Here is a 26,187-nt window from a genome sequence, read left to right on the forward strand (position 1 = left end):
TCCCAGGCTCAAGCAATACTCCTGCCTCAGCCTCCCAAGTAGCTAGGATTACAGGTGCATGCCACTACATGGACTAATTTTTTTCTTTTTTGAGATGGAGTCTCACTCGGTCACCCAGGCTCGAGTGCAATGGTGAGATCTCGGCTCACTGCAACCTCCACCTCCTGGGTTCAAGTGATTCTCCTGCTTTAGCCTCCTGAGTAGCTGGGATTATAGGTGCACACCACCATGCCTGGCTAATTTTTGTATTTTTAGTAGAGACAGGGTTTCACCATGTTGGTCAGGCTGGTCTCGAACTCCTGACCTTGTGATCTGCCTGCCTCAGCCTCCCAAAGTGCTGGGATTACAGGCGTGAGCCACCGTGCCCGGCCCACGTCAACTAATTTTTGTATTTTTAGTAGAGGCAGGGTTTCACCACGTTGGCCAGGCTGGTCTTGAACTGGCTGGTCTCGAACTCCTGACCTCATGATCCACCCCCCCCTCCCCCACCCATCCCCCGCCTCCCAAAGTGCTGGGATTACAGGCATGAGCCACCGTGCCTGGCCAGTCATTCTTTTTTTTAACATCTTCACAAATTAGATGAATGTCTCATATTTTATTTATTCACTCTGCCATTGACATGACATATAGGCTGATTTCAATATTTAATAAATACTAAAATTCTGTAGTAAACATCCTGGTGTATTTCTTTCTGCAATCACTATAATTTCTTGATTATAGGCTTGATTCCTCAAGGTGTATTACTTCTTGTCATCAGGGAAAAAAAATCATTTAACCTGGAGAGACAGCTAGGAGCTTCTGCACCCAGGCTTTCTTAATTCAAAATCTGCCCTGTCATTTACCGGATGTGTAACCTTACACAAATTAATCTCTGCAGGTCTTGGTTTCCCTATATGTAAAATGGACATAGTAACATTATCTCCTTTTAAGGTTTGTTAGGATTAAATAAGTTAGTACAAGTACTTGAGGCTGGGTACGGTGGTTCATGCCTATAATCCCAGCACCTTTGGGATGCCAAGGCAGGTGGATCACCTGAGGTTAGGAGATCAAGACCAGGCTGACCAATATGGTGAAACCCTGTCTCTACTAAAAATACAAAAATTAGCCAGGAATGGTAGCAGGTGCCTGTAGTCCCAACTACTTGGGAGGCTGAGACAGGAGAATTGCTTGAACTTGGGAGGCAGAGGTTGCAGTTGAGACAAGATGGTGACACTGGGCAACAAAATGAGTCTCCATCTCCAAAAAAAAAAAAAAAAAAGTACTTGAAGTGGTGCCTGGGTACATAATAAGCCCTGTACAAGTATTTTTAAAGTTAATTTTAAAAATAGTTATTCCGGCCGGGCGCGGTGGCTCAAGCCTGTAATCCCAGCACTTTGGGAGGCCGAGGTGGCTGGATCACGAGGTCAGGAGATTGAGACCATCCTGGCTAACACGGTGAAACCCCATCTCTACTAAAAATACAAAAAAATTAGCCGGGCGTGGTGGCAGGCACCTGTAGTCCCAGCTACTCGGGAGGCTGAGGCAGGAGAATGGCGTAAACCTGGGAGGCGGAGCTTGCAGTGAGCCGAGATCGTGCCACTGCACTCCAGCCTGGGCGACAGAGCGAGACTCCACCTCAAAAAAAAAAAAAAAAAAAAAAAGTCATTCCTTTTGTTTTTTCCTAGAATAATAGTACCTGTTTAATTTTTTATGTAACAAAGTAAATATAGGAACACATTTACTTAAACTATTTTAAGTTTTAAAAAGCTTCAGTAAGCTGGATGCAGTAGCTCATGCTTGTAATCCTAGCACTTTAAGAGGCTGAGGTGGACTGACTGCTTGAGCCCAGGTGTTTGAGACCAGATTGGGCAACACAGCAAGACCCTGTCTCTTATTTAAAAGTAATTTAAAATTTTTAGTTATAAAAAAATTAAAAAGATTAAGTATATATGTATAGCTGTCTCCCTTTCCATAGATACTAATTTGGTTAAATGATACTGTTATTAAATTAAGAAATACTTCTCTCAGATTGTCTAGAAATACTGATGTCAGTATTGCTTCCTTTATCCTCCTAGTCCTCCCATATTTAAAAAAAAATTACAAAATTTCATTATATACAAAAAGTGTAGACACTAGCATAATTATGAACTATAATATACCCATTACAAGTATTCAGTGGATCTACTCAGTATATGACCAATTGTGTTCATCTGTACTCTACCCACTGTCCCCTCAAATGACCTTGAAGTAAATCCTAATTACCATATCATTTTACCTATAAATATTTTTGCATGAATTTCTAAGCAATTAGGACAATTTTTTTTTTTTGAGATGGAGTCTCGCTCTGTCGCCCAGGCTGGAGTGCAGTGGCACAATCTCGGCTCACTGCAACCTCCACTTCCCTGGTTCAAACGATTCTCCTGCCTCAGCCTCCCGAGTAGCTGGGATTACAGGCATGCGCCACCATGGCCGGGTAATTTTGTATTTTTAGTAGAGATGGGGTTTCACCATCTTGGTTACACTGGTCTTGAACTCCTGACCTCAGGTGATCCACCCACCTTGGCAGCCTCCCACAGTGCTGGGATTATAGGCATGAGCCACCCCTGGCCCCAGTTTTCAAAATCATACAACAATTATATAACTTTTCCCCTAATGTGCACTTTTTGCAATCTATAATAAGAAAATATAATTCTCTACAGAATTTAGGTTCTTGAAAGTTTTCTTTTAAAAAAAAAAAACTTTAGATTAAAAATAAAAATACATTTTTCTTAAAGAGATTGGGTCTTGCGACCTTGCCCAGGCTGGTCTCTAACTCCTGGGTTCAAGTGATCCTCCCTTCTGCCTCAGCCTCCCAAAGTGCTAGGATTACAGGAGTGAGCCATCTTGCCTGGCCCTGGGTTCTTGAAAGTTTTCTATTGAATACATTTTTACAAATTAGATCCCAATTTTTCATTTAACTGGGCTTATAAAGTAATTATTATGTATCCAAGTATGTTTATGCAGAGTAATATTATGTATCCAAGTAAAGTTTATGCAGAGTAATATACTTTTTATCTGTTGGCAAGAATAATTTTCCTTAAGATAAAAGGGACAGGATATTTACAAAGAGCATATTATAGAAAGTTTTTTTTAGCCTTGGAACAACTAACTAGAAACATAAAGCACACAAATTTGACAACTACTATTTTTTTTTTCTTCACTACCATGGGACATGGTAAGATACAGTGAATCATGTAATAAACTGTCCAAATTCCAAAATTATTTTTAAACCATCATTTTTGAAATCTTTAGAAAATAAGCAGTGATTCTTAGAAGACAGCATTACTAAGAATTAGTTATCTCAAGCTAAATTTACTGTCTTATTTAACTTTTTATTTTGAAATAAGTTTGGGGTTATAAAAGTTGCAAAAGTAATTGTAAATTTTATTTATTTTTTTACTTTTTGAGATGGAGTCTTGCTCTGTTGTCCAGGCTGGAGTGCAGTGGGGCGATCTTGGCTCACTGCAACCTCCACCTCCCGGGTTCAAGCAATTGTCCTGCCTCAGCCTCCCGAGTAGCTGGGACTATAGGAGAACACCACCATGCTCAGCTAATTTCTATATTTTTAGTAGAGATGGGGTTTCATCATATTGGTCAGGCTGGTCTTGAACTCCTGACCTCAAGTGATCCAGCTGCCTCGGCCTCCCCAAGTGCTGGGATTACAGGCATGAGCCAGTACGCCGGGGCTAAAATTTTCTATATGCCCTTAACCCAGCTTCCCCGAATGTTACTGGGATGATATAAATGATGTAACTGAATTTCGAGAAGGCATTGGCAAGATTTTCTTTAAAGTTTTGTTAGAGACAAGCTGGGTGCAGTGGCTCACACTCATAATCTCAGTACTTTGGGAGGCCGAGGCAGGCAGATCATTTGAGGCCAATATGTTGTTATTATTCTTATATTGACCTACGTCAGTGGTTCTCAGCCTTGGCTATACATTGGTGACCTAGAGCTCTTTAAGAAATACTGATGCCTTTTGTCTAGAGACTGATGATAACCAGTAAGCCTGAGACAATGTGCATATATCATTAAGGAATTACAAATTAAAACAACAATGAGATATCACTAAACACCTATTACAACGGCAAAAATCCAAAACACTGACAATACCAAATGCTGGCAAGAATACGGAACAAGAACTCTCGTTGCTTGATGGTGAGAATGTGAAATGGTAGAGCCACTTGGGAGACAGTTTGGCGGTTTTTTATAAAACTACAAATACTCCAGGAGGCTGAAGCAGGAGAATTGCTTGAACCTGGGAGGCAGAGGTTGCAGTGAACCGAGATCATGCCACTGCACTCCAGCTGGGGGGACAGTGCAAGATGCCATCTCAAAAAAAAAAAATAATAATACTCCTACTTTACAATCCAGCAGTCATACTGCTTAGTATTTACTCAAAAGAGCTGAAGACTAATGTTCACACAAAAACCTGCATATATATGCTTATAGATGCTTTATTCATAATTGCCAAAACCTGGAAGCAAAAAAAGATGTCCTTCAGCAGGTGAATAGATAAACTGTGGTACATCTATACAGTGGAATATTATTCAGCACTAAAAATATATGAGCAGCAGGGAAAGGTGGCTTGTGATTGTAGTTGCAGCTATGTGGGAGGCTCAAGTGAGAAGATCACTGGAGTCCAGGAGTTTGAGCCCTGGCCTGGAACTTGGGTTGGTTTTGGGCCAGCCTGGTCTCAGTATTGAGACCTTGTCTGAAAAAAAAAAAAAAGCCAGGTGCAGTGGTTCACATTTGTAATCCCAGCACTTTGGGAGGCCAAGGCAGGTGGATCACGAAGTCAAGAGATGGAGACCATCCTGGTCAACATGGTGAAACCCTGTCTCTACTAAAACTATAAAAATTAGCTGGGGTGGTGGCATTTGCCTATAGTCCCAGCTACTCTGGAGGCTGAACCAGGGAGGCAGAGGTTGCAGTGTGCTGAGATCGTGCCACTGCACTCCAGCCTGGCGACAGAGCAAGACTCTGTGTCAAAAAAAAAAAAAAAAAAAAAAAAAAAAAAAAAAAAGAAAGAAAGAAAGAAAGAAAAGAAGAAAAGGAAGGCTTGGCGTGGGGGCTCACGCCTGTAATCCCAGCACTTTGGGAGGCCAAGGCAGGTGGATTACAAGGTCAGGAGATCAAGACCATCCTGGCTAACACGGTGAAACCCCCGTCTCTATTAAAAATACAAAAACTTAGCTGCGTGTGGTGGTGGGCGCCTGTAGTCCCAGCTACTTGGGAGGCTTAGGCAGGAGAATGGTGTGAACCCGGGAGGCAGATGTGGCAGTGAGCTGAGATCATGCCACTGCACTCCAGCCTGGGCGACAGAGACTCCATCTCAAAAAAAAAAAAAAAAAAAAAAAAAAGAAAGAAAAGAAAAAAGGAAGAAGATCTATTTTTTTTTTTTTTTTTTTTTTTTTTTTTTTTTTTTTTTGAGACGGAGTCTCGCTCTGTCGCCCAGGCTGGAGTGCAGTGGCGCGATCTCGGCTCACTGCAAGCTCCGCCTCCCGGGTTCACGCCATTCTCCTGCCTCAGCCTCCCGAGTAGCTGGGACTACAGGCGCCCACAACCGCGCCCGGCTAATTTTTTGTATTTTTAGTAGAGACGGGGTTTCACCGTGGTCTCGATCTCCTGACCTTGTGATCCGCCCGCCTCGGCCTCCCAAAGTGCTGGGATTACAGGCGTGAGCCCCCGCGCCCGGCCCTAGAAGATCTATTTTAAAACCTAGAAGCAATCATATTTCAGGTATTCCAGGTCTCAATATGGAGACCCCATCAAGAAAAAAAAAAAAAAAGGAAGAAGACATGAAAGGAAGAAAAGTCTATTTTTTAAAAAGTTCCCCAGGTGACTCTAATGTGCAATTAAAGTTGAGAACTATTGACCTTCTTTGAACACATAATCTCCTTCAACTTTTATAATATCCATCAAATTATGTAGCTGTTGTTATCCCGTTTGATATATTAGGAAACTAAGGTTTTTTGGTTTTTTTTTTGAGACAGAGTCTCGCCGTGTCACCCAAACTGGAGTGCAATGGCACAGTCTCTGCTCACTGCAACCTCCACCTCCTAGGTTCAAGCAATTCTTGTGCCTCAGCCTTCCCAGTAGCTGGGACTACAGTCGCACAACACCATGCCCGGCTAATTTTTGTATTTTTCTTTGAGACAGGGTTTTACTATGTTGCCCAGGCTGGTCTTGAACTCCTGACTTCATATGATCCACCCGCCTCGGTCTCCCAAAGTGCTGGGATGATAGGAGTGAGCCACTGCTCTTGGCCAGGTATTACCTTTATTTTACATAAGAGGAAAAACTCAGAGGTTAGACGACTTCCTTGGAGTCTCACAACTAGTAAGGGACAGGTTTCATTCTCAAATCCACGTCTTCAACTCTATGGTTCTTAGAATGTAAGGAACATTAAAGATAATCTACTCTACTTTCCCTCATGCTAAAGTACTGTGCACCCGAGTAGTACTGTGCACCATCCCTGACTAGTGTGTGTGTGTGTGTGTGTGTGTGTGTGTGTGTGTGTGAGAGAGAGAGAGAGAGAAAAACAGAGACAGAGACACAGAAAGAAGGGGAAGGGAGATAGGATCTCACTCTGTCATCCAGGCTGGAGTGGAGTGGCATGATCTTGGTTTACTGTAATCTGAGTCTTCTAGGATGAAGTGATCCTCCTACCTCAGCCTCTGGACTAGCTGGGACTGCAGGCTAAGTTTTAAAAACTTTTTACGGTGATGAGGTCTCACTGTGTTGCCCAGGCTGGTCTTGAACTCCTGGGCTCAGGCGAGCCTCCCACCTCAGCCTCCCAAAATGCAAGGATTACAGGTGTATGCCACAGCCCCTGACCCATTCCTGACTTGTTTTCCAGTCTCTTCTGTCACATTTCCAGTGTTGGCAAATTATTACTTCATGAAGCAATGCATTTTACTTTGATCTACTAGCTCCAATGATTACAAAATGGTACGACCAAGTATACATATGAGAGTTGGCAGATTGATGTTTGAAACCCAGTTCCCCATTTTATTAGGTAGGTGAATTTGGGAAAGTTATTTAACATCTCAAAACCAGTTCACCCCCCCACCCCCCCCCCCCCCCCCCCCCCCCCCCCCCCCCCCCCCCCCCCCCCACCCCCCCCCCCCCCCCTCCTGGCTAGGTGCAGTGGTTCATGCCTGTAATCCCTGCACTTTGGGAGGCTGAAGGGGGCAGATCACTTGAGGCCAGGAGTTCCAGACCAGTCTGGCCAACATGGAGAAGCACAGTCTCTCCTAAAAACACAAAAATTAGCTGGGTGTGATGGTGCGCACCTGTACTCCGAGCTATTCGTGAGGCACAAGAATTGCTTGAACCCAGGAGGTGGAAGTTGCAGTGAGCTGAGATCATGCCACTGCACTCCAGCTGGGTGACAGAGTAAGACTCTGTCTCAAATAAATAAATGAATAAATAAATAAATAAAAACACAGAAAATACCTATTTTAAGTGTTAATCATTGTATATATAATAAACTAATGTATAAGGACTAAATAATAACATATATTAAAGTATCTTTCTAACTGTAGCCAGGCACTGTGGCTCATCCCTGTAATCTCAGCACTTTGGGAGGCTGAGGTGTATAGATCCCTTGAGCCCAGGAGTTGGAGATTGACTTGAGCAACATGGTGAAACCCTGTGCCTACTAAAAATTCAAAAATTAGCCAGGCATGGTGGCGCAGGCCTTTAATCCCAGCTACTCAGGAGGCTGAGGTAGGAGAATCGCTTGAACCTGGGAGGCAGAGGTCGCAGTGTGCTGAGATTGTGCCACTGCACCCCAGCCTGGATGACAGAGCGAGTCTCTGTCTTAAAAACAAAAAACAAAAACAAAAAAATAACATATCTTGCTAACTGTAAAGCTTAATGGAAACAGATTTTAACTTTAAAGTGGTTAATGGACCGGGCACGGTGGCTCAAGCCTGTAATCCCAGCACTTTGGGAGGCTGAGACGGGCGGATCACAAGGTCAGGAGATCCAGACCATCCTGGCTAACCCGGTGAAACCTCGTCTCTACTAAAAAATACAAAAATTAGCCGGGCGAGATGGCGGGCACCTGTAGTCCCAGCTACTCGGGAGGCTGAGGCAGGAGAATGGCGGGAACCCGGGAGGCGGAGATTGCAGTGAGCTGAGATCCGGCCACTGCCCTCCAGCCTGGGCCACAGAGCAAGACTCCGTCTCAAAAAAAAAAAAAAAAAAAAAAGTGGTTAATGATCCTAAAACCTACACGGCATCTCCGTACTTTCTTGTTTTAAATATCCAAAAGCTCCCCTTGCCCAAAGAGCAAAGTTCAAACTCATTATGGTGCTCAAGACCCTTAAGAAATTGTCTTCAATTAACCTCAATGATCTCTTCCAGCCACTAACACCACTCTAGGTACTAACCAAACTTAGTTTCCCACTCTTCCCAATTGCAGACCACATTCTTTCTTTTTTTTTTTTTTTTTTTTTTTTTTTTGAGACGGAGTCTCGCTCTGTCACCCAGGCTGGAGTGCAGTGGCCGGATCTCAGCTCACTGCAAGCTCCGCCTCCCAGGTTCACGCCATTCTCCTGCCTCAGCCTCCCGAGTAGCTGGGACTACAGGCGCCTGCCACCTCGCCCGGCTAAGTTTTTGTATTTTTAGTAGAGACAGGGTTTCACTGTGTTAGCCAGGATGGTCTCGATCTCCTGACCTCGTGATCCGCCCGTCTCGGCCTCCCAAAGTGCTGGGATTACAGGCTTGAGCCACCGCGCCCGGCCCACATTCTTTCATACCCAGAACTTCACAGAAGTTGAGGAAAGCCAGGGACACTTACATTTGTAGTTCAAACTTGAAGACATGTCCAAACAGACATTTTCTGTAGCATATTTTATAGGTTTACATCTACCAATTATGCCTTTGATACACAAAAAACATAATGCTATATCGTTGTGCTATTCATAACTATAAGATTAACTTTAGAAAATTAATTCATAGTACATACCAGTTGATGAAATGAGTTTAGATTTGTATGACGAATATCTTCCTTTTAATTAATAGTCATGTGACTTGATCCCAGCGACTGTGTACACATCGAAGTTCCTTCGTCAAAGTGGAGTCTCGCCAAAAGGCAGCCTGTTGCTTCATTCTGCCAAGAGGGACACTCTTCGTACCTCTGTGCCTGTCCAGATGCTTTTCCTAATTATCTGGCCAGCTCTGACTCAACAACTGAGATTTAATTCACATTTCATTCCCAAAGCTTTCCAAGATGCCATCTCCTACCTCCTTAATGTTGCCAGCATGTACCTGACAATATCACCTAATAAGCGCCATGATAGAGGAGACACAGAGGAGTGTGTTTACATCTACCTTTTTTGAGAAAGGGGTCTGTGACTTACTGAGCCTTACACTGTGCGTGGCACAGAGCAGTTCTCAATGGTCTATGATTCTTGGATTTCGTAAGCAATGGGAAATATCAGCATGTAAACAGTTTCTGGTTTCTTGGGATAAGTATTCAAGTCTGGTCAGTTGCCTTTACCTGGATATTTGGTTGTCTTCACGACTTCATTTCTTCCCTTTAATGCTCTTGTTCTGGGATCTCATGCTTGAATTCTTCTTTTCTGTTTGAGTTTAAAATAACAACATGGGCCGGGCATGTGGCTCATGCCTATAATCCCAGCACTTTGGGTGGCCAAGGCTGGAGCACTGCTTGAGCCCAAGAGTTGGAGACCAGACTGGGAAACATAGTTAGATCCTGTCTCTACAAAAAAATAAAAATAGCTGGGTGTAGTGGCGTGGGCCTGTAGTCCCAGCTACTCCGGAGGCTGAGCAGGAGAATTGCCTTAAGCCCAGGAGTTGGAAGCTGCAGTCAGCTAGGATCACACTGCTGCACTCCAGCCTGAGCCACAGAGCAAGACCCAGCCTCTAAATAAAAACCAAAATGAATACGATAATAAAATCTTTAAAAAGTGCAATAAGCGTCACAGCATTCTTTTGATAAGGTTTCTTTAAAGCACACTAGTCATTAACCTTGCAGGCAGGAAGTGGGTGGTACATGTAGAGATAGTGCAGGATAAAAAAAAAATATATCTTAAAAACTTGGTAAAGGTAGCCGGGTGCAGTGGCTCACGCCTGTAATCCCAGCACTTTGGGAGGCCGAGGCGAGAGGATCACAAGGTCAGGAGATCGAGACCATCCAGGCTAACACAGTGAAACCCCGTCTCTACTAAAAAATACAAAAAATTAGCCAGGTGTGGTGGCGGGTGCCTGTACCTGTAGTCCTGGAGGCTGAGGCAGGAGAATGACTTGAACCGGGGAGGCGGAGCTTGCAGTGAGCCGAGATCGTGCCCCTGCACTCCAGCCTGGGCAACAGAATGAGACTCCATCTCAAAAAAAAAAAAAAAAAACCTTGGTAAAGGTATAATCCCTTTTACTAACTTTTCTATTTTTTGTTAATTGCATCACCATTTTCCTAGCTTCCAAGTCCTCTTTTCAGGTAAGGTTTTTTTTTGTTGTTGTTTTTTGTTTTGGCAGGATCTTGCTGTATTGCCCAAGCTGTAGTGTAGTGGCATGATAATGGCTCACTGCAGCTTCGACCTCGAGGACTGAGGTGATCCTCCTGCCTTTGACTCCTCAGTAGCTGGGACTACAGGTGTGCACCACCACACCCAGCTAATTGAAAAAATTATGTTTAGAGACAGGGTCTCCCTATGCTGCCTAGGCTGGTCTCCTATTTCTGGGCTCAAGTAATCCCCCTGCCTCTGCCTCCCAAAGTGCTGGGATTACGGGTGTAAACCATGGAGCCCGGACAGAATTTTTAAGTTAATCATTTAAATTCTGCTATATCTTCTTTCAAAAATTATTTTTAGATTTCTTCCCCATTCATATTGCCAATAATTAGACTTTTTTTTTCCCCTCCATTATTGGAGCATTTCAGCAACCTCCAGCTAATCTTGTCTAGATAGATCCTTTTAATCGTTCTGGACACTTCCCATAATTAGTCTTCTTAAGACTAATTTTTCCAGCGTTGTAGTCCAGAACTTGCTACTTAGCTCAGCCTAATTTCTGCATTCCTCATTCAAGGCCTTCCCCACTTGAGCTCCAAATTTCTCTCTGTTGCTTACCATTGGTTCTTTGCTGGGGGCACAGGTGACCTTTCCTATGTCTAGGAATATATCAGGCTTTGCTTACATTCTTCCTCTCCTTTTAGTGTCCACATTGTACCCATTCTTCAAGGTCCAGAGGGAATGCCACTTCCTTCTTGAAGTTTCCTGGGAGCTCCAACTCACACTCATGACATCTAAATAATTATCCTCATGGGTTGGAGTTGTGACAAAATAGTTGAATCCTCTTTTTCTCTTGTTTCGTTAACAAGATACCTTAAGGGACCATTACCTGCGACAATGGGACATGCGCAGATAGCTATCTGAAGTACACATTTGTCATTTCCAAAATACTGATTCTTTTTCTGAGGAACCAGTAAAAAAGAAAAAAAAAAAAACCCAGTACTTTGGAAATGACAAATTTGCTTAGTCGCCTAGGCTGGAGTGAGGTGGCATTATCAAAGCTCACTGCAGCCTCAATTTCCTGGGCTCGAGGGATCATCCCATCTCAACCTCTCCAGTAGCTGGGACCACAGGTGTGCGTCACCACGTCTGGGTAATTATTTTTTTAATTTAAATTTTTTTTTCAGAGATCAGAGTTCTCTGTTGCTCAGGCTGGTCTCGAACTCCGGGTCTCAAGAGGGTAAAATCATAAAGTGCTGGTATTACAGGCACCGCAGCAGCCCTAAATGCTGTTCTTGACTCATACCTAGCAGCTCCTCTGGTTGCTTGAGGGACCATGTCTCAAATACTACCATGTATTGATTTTTCTTTTTGTTTAAAGGATAAAAGTGAGAGTACAGTAGGACGTCTCCGGGCTCCAAGTACGTCCTATAACCATTCATCTTTTATTCTTAATGCGTGTGTGAAATAAAGTTTGAAAAGAATAACCACAGACATACTTGTGACCACAAGCCACAAGAAACGTAGTCAAAAGTGCACTCTCAGTGCTGCTGCCGACCGGGCACGGCGCTAGGCCTGCATCTGCGCTTTCCTGAAGCCTCAGTGTCTCATCTGTACAACGTTGATAATCCTCGGCAGCATCTCTTTCCCAGGGTTGCTCTGAAGGGTTTTCTTTGGGGTGAATCGCCGGGCGGTTGGCCTCCCAGGAGCTGGGGGAGGCGCCTTCCTTACGCGACGCACTTCCGTGCGCGAGGAGGGAAGATCTTGGCGGAGTGCGGGTGGCCTGGGCAGAAGGCTCAGCTGGGACAGGTTGGGCCGCAGCTTTGCTGCGCTGTGTGGTGCGACGCCCTCCGCAGTAGTGCGCAAAGTGTTAGCCACCGCGCCAAGCAAGCTGGACGTGCGTGCACGAGCGCGCTCGGACTGACAGGGAAGTGAGAAGGGCGCCAGGGCGCACCATAGAAAAGTCGCGGCATAAACGTACGACTCAGCCCGAGGCGGCGGGGACAAGAGCGCCGGGGCAGGGGCGGCGACGCGGCGGCGACGCGGCGTCCCCAGTTGGCGCCCCTGTGCGGCGGTCGGCCGTCTCCGCAGCGCCCCAGGTGGCCGCCGGCGGGGTCGCCGCCGGGGGAGCGGATTTGCTCCGCCTCCGCAGGGCTCGGCTGCCCTCGGCAGCTTCCCCGCCTGGCTCTCGCTCGACCCTCCTCCCCTCCCCCTCCCGGTTCGCGATGGACGGGGCCTCTCCCCCTCGCCGCCGCCGCCGCCGCCCGCAGCACCGCGCGGGCCTCTGAGCTGCAGGGCCTGAGGAGCCGCGTGCTGGGAACGGGACGTGCGCTGGCTGCTGCCGCACGGGAGAACCTCTCGCTTCCCTGTCACCAGGTCCCCGCGGAGGAAGGGGAGGGACGAGGCGCGGCTTTTCCTGTGCCGCCTGCCCGGTTCGACCTGCGCGGCCTGCGGCTTCTTGGGAACTCTAGGGCCGCGGCCGGGCCTGGCTCTGCCCGCGGCCTGCTGGGAGCTGGATCCGAGCGGTTTGGAACGACAAGCCCGAGTAAGAGCCTGCGGGAAGGGGAGGCGGGAGCGCCTCGGACCGTCGGAAGGGCCCTGCGTGGGGGCCAGGATCCCGGACGCCCGGCGACTGGCGGAAAGCGAGACCCCGGCGCCAAGTGAGGTCGGCCAGGCTGCTGCCGACTTCCCCGCTGGCCCCTTTGTTCCCCTCCCGGGGCCCTGCCGGCGGCGGGGCCCGGCTTGCCCGCGCCAGAGCCCCAGGCCGGCTCCTTTTGCCCTTGAGAAGGGTTCGCTGCCAGGCCTTCGAGTTCCGGGCGCAGCTCCCGGGAGACCCGGCGCCCTGCCTGGCCCGGCGGCCTCCTCTCGGGCACGAAGGCTTGCTGCTGCTTCCCCAGAACTTCCCCTCCTCCTAGACACAGGTAGTTAACTTAGTGGGGTTTGGTGCTGGGAAATCGGAGCGCGGGGACCAGCGCCTCTCAGCTCCCGGCTCAGCCGGGCCCCGGGTGTGGGGTCAACCCCGCTGGTCGCCGCCGTTGGGTGCCTACCGCGCCTCGCCGCCGGCTTCCCACACCTGCGGCTGCGTTACGTAGGACCCAGAGCTGTCCTCCAGTCAGGGCGCTTACGGGGCGTTTTTGTAATGACTTGCCTGTTAGGGCTGCTTCTCGGTTTTTTGTTTTTTTAACCAACTGCCCTATCTTGTGAAGATGGGAAAGAGGGCTCTAGGTTGGCCTATATTCGGATCCGTAACCTGCTAGTCCGTTGCATTTACTTTTAGTCTTTCTTTTTTTCTTTTTTTTTTTTTAACTTTTAAGAATAGTTGTCACGACTGCCAAAATTCCTAACCAACTATTTATTCATAGATAAATCTTATATATAATTGTCGTTTGTATTTGGACATCTTTAAAATAGAAGTAAATTGAGAAGTCAGCAGAATTTGTGAAGTTGGTGGTAATTTTGAAGGAGAAACAATTTGAAGGGGGATTGGATCAAGGTGTTTAGAGTTTCCTCAAAATACTGAATCTAACCCTTATCTGAAGATCAGTTTTGGGTGGAGAAGGAGGGGGATGAAGTTTGCCGGAAAAAACAGAACCTTTAGTTAGGTGTTCTTTGCTTTTTGGCATAGACTTTAGTGATAGCAGTAGTGGGATCTGAAGCTTGACTGTCTTTGACACAGACAGCTCTGGTTTCTAGTTAAGCAGCAACCTAATCAGCTTATATACTCTGCGAAACCGGTTTTCATTTGGTGTGATATCTGTACGTTAAACCTGGCGGATGAGGAAAGTTGAAAAACTGCATTAAGCACTCTTATGTCCAAATGTACTTAGCAGTCTTTTTTAATTGCTAGGAGGACACTATGAAAATTTGGTTCTAGCAGATGTAAAGGAAAAATTTAAGCCCAAGCTGATCAGTCCTGGACATTTAAAGGACTTTTTCCCCTTTACTTTTCAAATTTAAGCAAAGAGGCTTTTAAAAAACCATGGCAGATGTGGACCCAGATACATTGCTGGAATGGCTACAGATGGGACAGGGAGATGAAAGGGACATGCAACTAATAGCCCTTGAACAGCTATGCATGCTGCTTTTGATGTCTGACAACGTGGATCGTTGTTTTGAAACGTAAGTACATTCCTTCATCATCTTCCTTTGGGTTACTGTAGTGACATCTGTTTTCAACCATTCGCTGACTTCAGTTTGTGTAGAAATTTCTCTAGTGAATTTTAACACGTATCTTTAAAAAAATTCCTGAAGAGTTTTGTATTTACACTTTTCCAAGAAATAAAAATTGGTAGGTGAAGTAACTCTAGGACTGATAATTACGATGACACAAATACATATTTGTTGAATGAATGGGGATTAGTAGGAATACTAATTTTAACCCATAGCTTGGTTGATTCATTTTCAAAATATGTCATGAACTGGGGAAAATACAAATATTTATATTCTTAAAGGTATGTATTTCTGTACCATGAAATTGACTTTTGGAATAAGAGATGATAATAAACATATGTTTTGAACTGCCCATTTCTTCATTGATGTTATCATATGACAATACTTTTGTTAAAGCACATCATTGGTTTGTAAATTTCAGTTTGGGACGATATAAATTGGATCTTAAGCATATATCGGAAGAGTAGAAAATTTGGAGTAGTAGAAATATTTTGAAGTTTGGGGAGTTTAAACAATTTTATTGAGAGGTTATAACTTAGTATTTATGCGAAAATATAAAAGATAATTCATACTAGATAGGCCTTAAAGCCATTTTTTTCCTCTTATATAAGTCATAACTTGTCCAGTCAGAATAACCATTCTTCTGAGTGTTGAACATGTGTTTAATTTTTACTGTTTATTTTATATTTGTATTTACAGTTTTGAACTCCAATCATAAGTAATTGAAAACTCTGATGTTTCTTTATTCATTTTAATGCCATTTTAAGGTAATTAGTAGAAAATGTTTCGGTGAAACCCCGTCTCTACTAAAAAGTACAAAAAACTAGCCGGGCGAGGTGGCGGGCGCCTGTAGTCCCAGCTACTCAGGAGGCTGAGGCAGGAGAATGGCGGGAACCCGGAAGGCGGAGCTTGCAGTGAGCTGAGATCTGGCCACTGCACCCCAGCCTGGGCGACAGAGCGAGACTCCGTCTCAAAAAAAAAAAAGAAAATGTTTGAGATGTTGACCTAAAATTTGATATAATTATCTTAATGTGTTTCAGGTGGGAATAAAGTCTATATTACTCAATTGGCAAAATTTTTAAAGTACCTTCATTTTTGATTATTGAGTAACTTTCAGTTGTAACTCTTGTTAAAACAGTACTAAGATAAAAATCCTTATTAATAAAATTTCCAAATTACAGTTAGTTAGTGGTCCATTTATTTCCACCGGTTTTTGTCATTGGCAGAGTTTTGAGTATGTAAGAATAACTTAGCCGTTAGTTGACACTTGTTTTAGCAGGATTTATAGTAAAGTAGATTTTTTAAAAATTTATTTTTTTAAAATTGTTTTCCTCATCCTGACTCTCAAGATTAAAAATTGTGTTCATAGATTTCATTAGGGGTAACCTGGAAGTTACTTTTGGTATTTTAAAACTTATACTTGTCAGTCAAGTCAGTTGTCATTTCGTAGCTTCTGTTTAGTACTAATATGTAGTAGAGGTATTTGTTATGACATTTAAAAAAGTGTTGCCATGTTAAAACAGTTTAAAGGAAATTTTTAAAATGTAAAATTTATCTCTGTAAAATCCTTCCGTCCTAACATAACAACTGTTATTTTTTCCATTTTCCCTTCTAGGCTTTATTCACATATAGTATGATGTAATTTTTTTTTTTTTTTTTTTTTTTTAAGAAACTGGGGCCTCACTATGTTGCCCAGGCTGGCCTCGAACTCCTGGGTTCAAGTGATTCTCCTGCCTCGTCCTCTTCACTAGCTGGGACTACAGGCTGTGACACCATACCTGGCTTTATAATGTAATTTTAAGGAAACGAACCTGAAGTTAAGTCAGATGTGATTTACTATGTGAAGGTACAAGAGTATTTCAAGTTGAAGGGGTTAGCCATGTTTGGTGTACCATACCAGTAACCTCCAAACACTAGACATTTGATTTAATATTGTGATTGTTTTGTTTTTAAACATTAGTTTGCTTTCTTCATTATATAGCCAGATATTCTTTTGTCCTGGTTCCTTCTTGAAACTAGTGAGGCAGGCATAGGGAGATGGAAAGAATGGGCTGTGGCCTCAGAGACTTGGGTTCAGATTCTTAGTCTGCTGTGTTCATTAGCCCCTGAGAGTCTTACTTTCTTCCCCTGTAAAATGGAGTCTCATACGGAGTCTTGCTCTGTCGCCCAGGCTGGAGTGCAGTGGTGCAGTCTTGGCTCACTGCAACCTCCGCCTCCCAGGTTCAAGTGATTCTCCTGCTTCAGCCTCCCGAGTGGCTGGGACTACAGATGCGCACCACCACACCTGGCTAATTTTTGTATTTTTAGTAGAGATGGGATTTCACCATGTTGGCCAGGATAGTCTCCATCTCTTGACCTCGTGATCCGCCTGCCTCAGCCTCCCAAAGTGCTGGGATTACAGTTGTGAGACACCGTGCCCAGCCAGTAGTCTTTTTTCCAGTGGGCTTGGGAGGATTAAAGGAGAGAATGTATGTTAAGTGTTTTGAGTAAAAAAGTGGGCTACCCACTGATACCATCATTAATAAATATCTAATTTTTAATTTTATTTTAGCACTTTATTCCATGAATAAAGTGATTGTTTTGGGAAGGTCTTTTAAAATTCTTTTAAACAACTCAAGGCAGGCAAAAAAAGCAAGATGATGTGCATATTTTGGATATTGGTAAAAATCTTTCATACTACCTTGATTTCATAAAGTAGTAGCAAATAGGATTTAGTTCTAATAAAGCAAAACATGCCTGTATGTCATGATAATATGTTTACCTAGTTAGCTTGTCTTGATAGTTACACGTCTGTTTAGTCAAGAAAGGCAGGTGGTGTGGTAGAAACAATGGCCTCTGCAATGGGATAGACTTGGGTTCAGATACCTGCCTTTTCCAGTGAATAGTTGTATGATAGCCTTTGGAGTCTGTTTCCTCATCCTTGCAGGATTTTTCTGAAAATAAAAGGGATAATAGTCAAGGATTTCTTTTTTCTTTAACTTAGTATTGTACATGGCTCTCCACTTTTTTTTTTTTTTTTTTTTTGAGACAGAGTCTCACTCTGTCACTCAGGCTGGAGTGCAGTGGCGCGATCTCGGCTCACTCAACCTCCGCCTCCCACGTTCAAGTGACTCTCCTACTTCAGCCTCCTGAGTAGCTGAGACTACAAGCATGCGCCACCATGCCCCGGCTAATTTTTGTATTTTTAGTAGAGACGAGGTTTCACCATGTTGGCCAGGATGGTCTGAATCTCCTGACCTCGTGATCCGCCTGCCTCAGCCTCCCAAAGTGCTGGAATTACAGGCGTGAGCCACTGTGCCCAGCCGGCCCTCCACTGTTTGTACCCATTTTGACAGTGTCTTTTTGAAGTTAAAGGAATATAACTTTTTCTGTGATGTGTCAGTGCTTCTTATTAATGCCTGAACTTATCAAGGTAATGCTCCAGAAAGTAAAACATGTTCAAGATTGGTTTTTGCTTTTACTTGTATGATTGAGCTCTAAAATGTAATATGGCTAGGTGTGGTGGCTCACACCTGTAATCCCAGCACTTTGGGAGGCTGAGGTAGGCAGATCACTTGAGGTCAGGAGTTCGAGACCAGCCTGGCCAACATGGCGACACCCATCTCTACTAAAAATACAAAAATTAACTGGGCATTGTGGCATGTGCCTGTAATCCCAGCTACTTGTGAGGCTGAGGCAGGAGAATCTCTTGAACCTGGGAGATGGAGGTTGCAGTGAACCAAGATTGTACCATTGCACTCCAGCCTCAGCGACAGAGTGAGACCCTGCCTCCAAAAAAAAAAAGTAATATGAGTTGTTAGCTAATGAGTACTTTTGTATTCACATCAAAATAGGTGATCATTGTATGTATTAATGTTATAAATGTGTATCATGGACATTTATAGATCTTGCTACTAAATCTTAATATAATTTGAAAGTTATGTCCTCTGGAAATTGAACATCTCAGAAGATGCCTTTAGGTACCAGAAGGCTCTATTTAAAAAATAATGATGTCACTTAATTTTGAGGGCACAAAAGCATATACAGTAAAAAGTCTGTTGTCTTCCCTTTCCTGTCTCCTGGTTACTTGGTTCCTCTTCCCAGCGGAAACCACCGTTAATCATTTTCTAGTGTATCCTTCAAGAGATATCCAAGGAACATTTTGAGTCTGGATTCCAAAGCTGTTGAACACAGTGGTAAAAAAATCTTTTTTGGTATGTTTACACTAAAAGGTAAAAAAATACCTGTACAGAAACAAGTTTTTTAACCTTTAAATTGTCTACTTTATGTCAGGTCTTGGAAAGGTATGATGACCAAAGCAAATACAGGCTCTGCCCTTATGGTGCCTAATAGTCTAATAGGGAAGACATAATTGTGGGAAAAAATTGTGGTTACAAACTGTGTTAAGTGTCATGAAGGAAAAGCTCAGGGTACTATGACAGCATGAAGCAGGGACAAGACCTGGAGAGGTGGGGATGGGCAGAGTGGTCTTTGGGGAAGTGGTTTTTCTTTTTTTTTTTTTCGAGATAGGAGTCTTGCTGTCTCACCCAGGTTGGAGTGTAAGGCACGATCTGAACTCACTGCAACCTCCACCCCGCCAGGTTCAAGTGATTATCCTACCTCAGCCTCCCCAGTAACTGGAATTATAGGCACATGCCACCATGCCCGGCTACTTTTTGTATTTTTAGTAGAGACGGGGTTTCACCATGTTGGCTAGGCTGGTCTTGAACTCCTGACCTCAAGTGATCTGCCTGCTTTGGCCTCCCAAAGTGCTGGGATTACAGGCATGATCATTTTTTCTTTTTTTAAAAAATTAGATGGAGACAAGGTCTTACTAGGTTCCCCAGGCTGATCTAGAACTCCTGAGCTTAAGTGATCCTCCCGCCTTGGCCTTCCAAAGTGCTGGGATTACAGGCACGAGCCACCGTGCCTTGCCAAGAAAGGGGAAGTGGTTTTTCCTAGAGCTAGGAAGGATGAGTAAGGAGAGATAGGAAGTGGGGACAAAACAAACAAATGCTTGTAGACTTGATCGGAGGCTGTGATCCAGAGAGACAGAGGGTTTTGTGGTAAAAGTAGAAAGTTGAATAGATTTGAGAGAGATTTAGAAGGCAAGATAATCAGGACTTGTCAAATGATTAAATATGAGAGAGTGAGAAGGAAGTGTCATGGATGACTGAGGTTACAATGGATGATGATGCCTCTCACTGAGAGAGAACACTGGAAGAGGACCATGTTTTGAGGTATTGAGGTCATGAGTTTGGATTTGGATATGTTGAGTATGCGGTACTTTTGGGACAACTCGGGAGATATTAAGGAAGCAGTTGTATAAAGGACTCTGGAAATTGGAGGTGAAGCCTGGATTAGAGAAAAATGTTAGAGTCAAGCGCCTGTAGAGGTTAATTGTGGCTATGGGATGTGATTGAGGTCTAGGGCAGTGATACTTAAACTCTATGGTCTCAGGACTTCCTTAAGCTCTTAAAAATTATTGTGGATCCCAAAGAACTTTTGTTTATGTTAATATGCTTACTGCTATTTGCCATATTCAGAATGAAACTAGGAAGTTTTTTTTTTTTTTTTTTTTTTTTTTTTTTTTTTTTTTTGAGATGGAGTTTTGCTCTGTCACCCAGGCCAGAGTGCAGTGGCACGATCTTGGCTCACTGCAACCTCTGCCTCCTGGGTTCAAGTGATTCTCCAGCATCAGCTTCCCTAGTAGCTGGGATTACAGGTGCGCACCACCGCGTCCAGCTAATTTTTGTATTTTTAGTAGAGACGGGGTTTCACCATGTTGGCCAGGCTGATTTTGAACTCCTGACCTCAGGTCAGAACCCAGGAGGCGGAGCTTGCACTGAGCCGAGGTTGCGCCACTGCACTATGACCTGGGCGACAGAGCCAGACTCCATCCCCCAAAAAAATTATTATTATAATAATAAACCCCTTATGCGTTAAAATTTTTTTTTTGAAAAATAACTTTTTTGAAAGAAAATATTTTGGGAGGATAGTGGCATTAATTTACATTTTTGCAAGTCCCCTTAAAGTCTGCCTTAATGGAAGATAGCTGGATTCTCATGTCTGCTTCTGCATTCAGTTTGTTGCATTATATTGTTTTGATTGAAATATATGAAAAAATCATCCACAGATGTATTTGGGGAAGGGAAGAATATTATATTTTTTTAACATAATCATGGATATGCTTCTTTAATAACATATCAAAATTCAACAAGTGATAGTTTCTTAAGGATTAGTTATAATGTGGATTCTGTTTTTTTTTTTTTCCTGCGAGACAGGGTTTCGCACTCAGGCTGGAGTGTAGTGGTACAATTTTGGCTCACTGCAACCTCCACTTCCTAGATTCAAGCAGTTCTCCCACCTTAGCCTCCTGAGTAACTGGGACTACAGGCACACACAACCACACCGGGATAATTTTTTTATTTTTAGTATTTTATGTTGGACAGGCTGGCCTCGAACTCCTGACCTCAAGTGATGCACCTGCCTTGGCCTCCCAAAGTGCTGGATTACAGGCATGAGCCACTGCACCCTGCCAGGATTAGTTATACAGTTATATTAGTTATAGTAATGTGGATTCTGATATCATGTCAGTGAACTTATACTCCATTACATTAAAATCTGATGGTCTGTCTTATACTTTGAGTGACTATTTTACCCATATTTACTTTTGCAAAAATCATGCATTGGTCATGTGGAAAATATCAGTCCACTGAGTTACATATATTTTCCAAATGTGGACATATCTCATTCCACAGTGCCAAAAAGTCGTATTTGTTAATATGACTACCACTCTCATCAGACAAGTTTTTAAATATTCAGAAGCTGGCAAGCTCATGGTATGAAATACAAGTTTTCCAAAATTGTCATTTTTACTTGTTAAGTTGAGTGTTATGATTGGCATCAAATACTGTTGTTGTCCTTGAAATGAAAGGCATACGTGATTAAATTTTGAGAAAATGTTTGCCAGATATCTAAGTCTGAATAATCAGTTTGTCTCATAGTCCTTCAAGTAAAAATGGTGTTGCAAGAAAAAAGTGGCTAGTTCAGTTCTCAAGTTATGTACTTTGCCATGATTCTTCAGTATTCAGTGCTTTATAATTAATTCCCATTTCCTTTAAGTAGAATATTGAAAAGATACATCTTCAAGGGTTGAGATTTAGTAGATTTAATACTTTTGTTGCATCATGTAGTTTATTCTTTGGTGAAATTGGCTTTTTTCTTAATACTAGTGCTTGGCAGTGAAGAATACAGTTAACTAGTAGTACAGCTTAGTGCTAGTGCCTTGATTAATGTTAAAGCACATGCAGTTTTATCCACCATTGCTTTTGCATCATTAGTGCACGTGTAACACAGGAAAGAAAATGATTCAAGAAGAGAAAGGGCAATTGTTTTGAATACTAGTGAGAGGTCAAGTAGGGTTAAGATGAAAAGATGTCCTTTAGATTTAGCAACATTCTCAAGGTCATTGATCTTAATGAGAGCTGAGTGGAGTAGTGGTAAGGGGCAGATTTAAATGGGTTGAGGAGTGAGTGGGAAATGAAATTGAGGACATTTGAAAACTTTTTTGAAGAATTGAATTGGAAAAGGAGTGTGAGTTTTTTTTCTCTTAAAGGTCAAAGAGCTAAGAGAGCGAGTGAATAATCCCCAGGGTAAGGATTCTGAAAAACTGGGAGAGAATTGGCTTTTGTATAGAAGCAGTGCTTCTTAAATTTTAATGTGCATAATGAGAATCACCTGGGATCATGTTAAGCTGCATATTCTGATTCAGTTGGTCTTGTATGAAGCTTGATACTCTAAATTTCTAGTATGGTCCTAGATTATGCAGAAGCTGTTGGTCAGAAAATCCCACTTTGAGTAGCAAAACCCTGATCTACTGGTGGAGAGATTGGTTTTAGGCCAGTCTACTAAGAAAGAAGTTGTATACTACCGTTATAACAGAGAAGATGGAGGCGTTAGATGCCCATGTTTTGGGTTTGATGGTAAAAAGTTGAAGCGCTGGGGCTGGGCGTGGTGGCTCATGCCTTTCTGTAATCCCAGCACTTTGGGAGGCCAGGGCGGGTGGATCAGTTTTGAGGTCAAGAGTTCGAGACCAGCCTGGCCAACATGGCGAAACCCCATCTCTACTAAAAATACAAAAAATACAAAAAATTAGCCAGGTGTGGTGGCACACCCCTGCTTCTCAGGAGGCTGAGGTATGAGAATAATTTGAGCCCAGAAGGTGGAGGTTGCAGTGATCTGAGATCACAACACTGCACTCCAGCCTGGGTGACAGAGTAAGACTCTGTCTCTTAAAAAAAAAAGTTGAAGGGCTGGGGGTGGTGGCTCATGCCTATAATTTCAGCACTTGGGGAGGCAGAGGTGGGAGGATAGCTTGAATCCTGGATTTTGAGACCAGCCTGAACAACATAGTGAGACCCTGTCTCTAAAAATAATAAAAAATTAGTTGGGTATGGTTGCATTAGTTGGTTATGGTTGCACCCGTAGTCACAGCTACTCAGGAGGCTGAGGTGGGAAGGATCGCTTGAGCCTCGGAGGTGGAGGCTGCAGTGAGCCTGGGATTGTGCCGCTGCACTAAGCCTGGGCTACAGAGTGAGACCCTGTCTTGAATAAGTAAATAAAATTGAAGGGATTTGCATCTGATGATTATTTTCTTCTTGAAGTATGAGATTAAAAAGAGTGGTAGTATCTGGGATTGGTATGGAAAAGTGAATATGCTCAGATAGTGCTAGTAGCTTCGTAACAGACATCCTTTCATCAAAGCTAACTATAACCAGAGTTATAGTCTTTTTTTTTTTTTTTTTTTTTTGAGCTGGAGTCTTGCTCTGTTATCCTGGCTGGAGTGCAGTGATGTGATTTCGGCTCACTTAAACCTCTGCTCCTGGGTTCAAGTGATTCTTGTGGCTCAGTCCCCCAAGTAACTGAGACTACAGGTGTGTGCCAGCAAGCCAGGCTTATTTTTGTATTTTTTGTAGAGACTGGATTTCACCATGATGGCCAGACTGGTCTTGAACTCCTGACCTCAGGTGATCTGCTCGCCTTGGCCTCCCGGAATGCCGGGATTACAGGTGTGAGCCACAGTGCGTGGTCCTGAGTTATACTCTTAAAAATTGGTTTGCCTGTACTACTGCCTTTTACAGAATCTGTTGGGTTCTTTACCTACTGGGTTAAATTTAAATGTCTTCAAAGACCCCTCCTGCATATTCTCACATGTATACACTACTACCACTTTACTATATTTTGAGTTCTTCACTGGACTACGAGCTCATCTTTGTTTTCCCATTGCTGAGCATGGTGCCTGGCACACAAATAGCTAATATCCAGATGGTGAAGGAGTGAATTGAAGAAATTCCTTATATTGGACCTGTTTTCCACCTAATGCCTAAAATGCCCTGGAAGGTGTTTGTGGAGTTGAGAAACTGGTTGTTAGTGTGCAGGTGGAAGAGTATTGTATTCTTTTTTTGTAGCAGAAATAGTAACAGTATCAGTAAGTACTTTCCTTACTTTCTATGATAAATGTACCTGCCTTTTTTTTTTTTTTTTTTTTTTTGAGATGGAGTCACGCTCTGTCGTCTAAGCTGGAGTGCAGTGGTGTGATCTCGGCTCACTGCAACCTCTACCTCCCGGGTTCAAGCAATTCTTCTGCCTCTGCCTTCTGAGTAGCTGAGATTACAGGCGTGTGTCACCACACCCAGCTAATTTTTGTATTTTTTAGTAGACACAGGGTTTCACCATATAGGCCAGGCTAGTCTCAAACTCCTGACCTCGTGATCCGCCTGCCTTGGCCTCTGAAAGTGCTGGGATTACAGGTGTGAGCCACTATGCCTGACCTGTACCTGCCTTTTCTATATTGACCTGTTTTCTTCTTCTACCCAGTGACAGAGTAATAGGGAAGTGAATTACTTTTGTTGATCAGCCCTGACCCTTCTCTGGAGAAGGAATGTTCATTGATATATTAAATACGTATAATCCTCAAGAGTTAAATAAATGAACCAAACACGGTGGCTCATGCTTGTAATCCCAGCACTTTGGGAGGCTGAGGCAGGAGATGACTTAAACTCAGAAGTTCAAGTCCAGCCTGGCCAACATGGCAAAATCCCGTCCCTACTAAAAATAGAAAAATTAGCAGGGCGTGGTGGCACATTCCTGTAATTCCAGCTTCTCGGGAAGCTGAGGCACGAGAATCGCTTGAACCTGGGAGGTGGATGTTGTGTTGAGCCCAGATTGCACTACTGCATTCTAGCCTGGGAGACAGAGTGAGACTCTGTCTCAAAAAAAAGAAAAAAAATTAAATGAATTTCTGTAAACAGACAGCAACTGTGTATGTGCTTCTTTTCAGTGGACAGCAGAGAGAAGTGCTGGAATGAGAAACATTGTCTGTGAGGGTTTCTAACCTGGTACTCCAGGGGTCCATAGGTGATTAAATTCAGGGAACTTTTGTGATGATTACCAAAGTTTCTGTCAGCTAAAAAAATGTAGAGGCCTTTGCCCACTTTTTGATGGGGTTGTTTGTTTTTTTCTTGTAAATTTGTTTGAGTTCTTTGTAGGTTCTGGATATTAGCCCTTTGTCAGATGAGTAGATTGCAAAAATTTTCTCCCATTCTGTAGGTTGCCTGTTCACTCTGATGGTAGTTTCTTTTGCTGTGCAGAAGCTCTTTAGTTTAATTAGATCCCATTTGTCAATTTTGGCTTTTGCTGCTGTTGCTTTTGGTGTTTTAGACATGGCAAAGGATATGAACAGACATTTCTCAAAAGAAGACATTCATATAGCCAACAGACACATGAAAAAATGCTTATCATCACTGGCCATCAGAGAAATGCAAATCAAAACCACAATGAGATACCATCTCACACCAGTTAGAATGGCGATCTTTAAAAAGTCAGGAAACAACAGGTGCTGGAGAGGATGTGGAGAAATAGGAACACTTTTACACTGTTGGTGGGATTGTAAATAGTTCAACCATTATGGAAAACAGTATGGCGATTCCTCAAGGATCTAGAACTAGATGTACCATATGACCCAGCCATCCCATTACTGGGTATATACCCAAAGGATTATAAATTATGCTGCTATAAAGACACATGCACACGTATGTTTATTGCGGCACTATTCACAATAGCAAAGACTTGGAATCAACCCAAATGTCCATCAGTGACAGATTGGATTAAGAAAATGTGGCACATATACACCATGGAATACTATGCAGCCATAAAAAAGGATGAGTTTGTGTCCTTTGTAGGGACATGGATGCAGCTGGAAACCATCATTCTTAGCAAACTATCACAAGAACAGAAAACCAAACACCGCATGTTCTCACTTATAGGTGGGAACTGAACAATGAGATCACTTGGACTCAGGAAGGGGAACATCACACACCGGGGCCTATCATGGGGAGGGGGGGAGGAGGGGGGGGGGGGGGGGGGGGGGGGAGGGATTGCATTGGGAGTTATACCTGATGTAAATGACGAGTTGATGGGTGCAGCACACCAACAAGGCACAAGTATACATATGTAACAAACCTGCACGTTATGCACATGT

At 43.4% G+C, this 26,187-nt stretch overlaps 1 protein-coding gene across 6 annotated transcripts in view; it reads left to right on the forward strand.

Annotated features, from left to right (window-relative positions):
* The first annotated feature begins 12,627 nt into the window (after positions 1 to 12,627).
* Positions 12,628 to 26,187, forward strand: part of HECTD1 (HECT domain E3 ubiquitin protein ligase 1) — a 112,684-nt gene continuing 99,124 nt past the window's right edge. For 4 of the 6 annotated variants that reach the window (XM_050797828.1, XM_050797824.1, XM_050797827.1 and 1 more), the window contains exons 1-2: positions 12,634 to 13,041; positions 14,455 to 14,615. In XM_050797828.1, the coding sequence (XP_050653785.1) occupies positions 14,476 to 14,615 (140 nt within the window). In that variant the 5' untranslated portion in view covers positions 12,634 to 13,041; positions 14,455 to 14,475. Of the gene's footprint in view, positions 13,418 to 14,454; positions 14,616 to 26,187 lie in introns of all 6 variants that reach the window. The other 2 variants (XM_050797822.1, XM_050797823.1) reach the window with 2 other exon arrangements.

Source organism: Macaca thibetana, chromosome 7, assembly GCF_024542745.1.
Source record: "Macaca thibetana thibetana isolate TM-01 chromosome 7, ASM2454274v1, whole genome shotgun sequence".
Lineage (NCBI taxonomy): Eukaryota > Metazoa > Chordata > Mammalia > Primates > Cercopithecidae > Macaca > Macaca thibetana.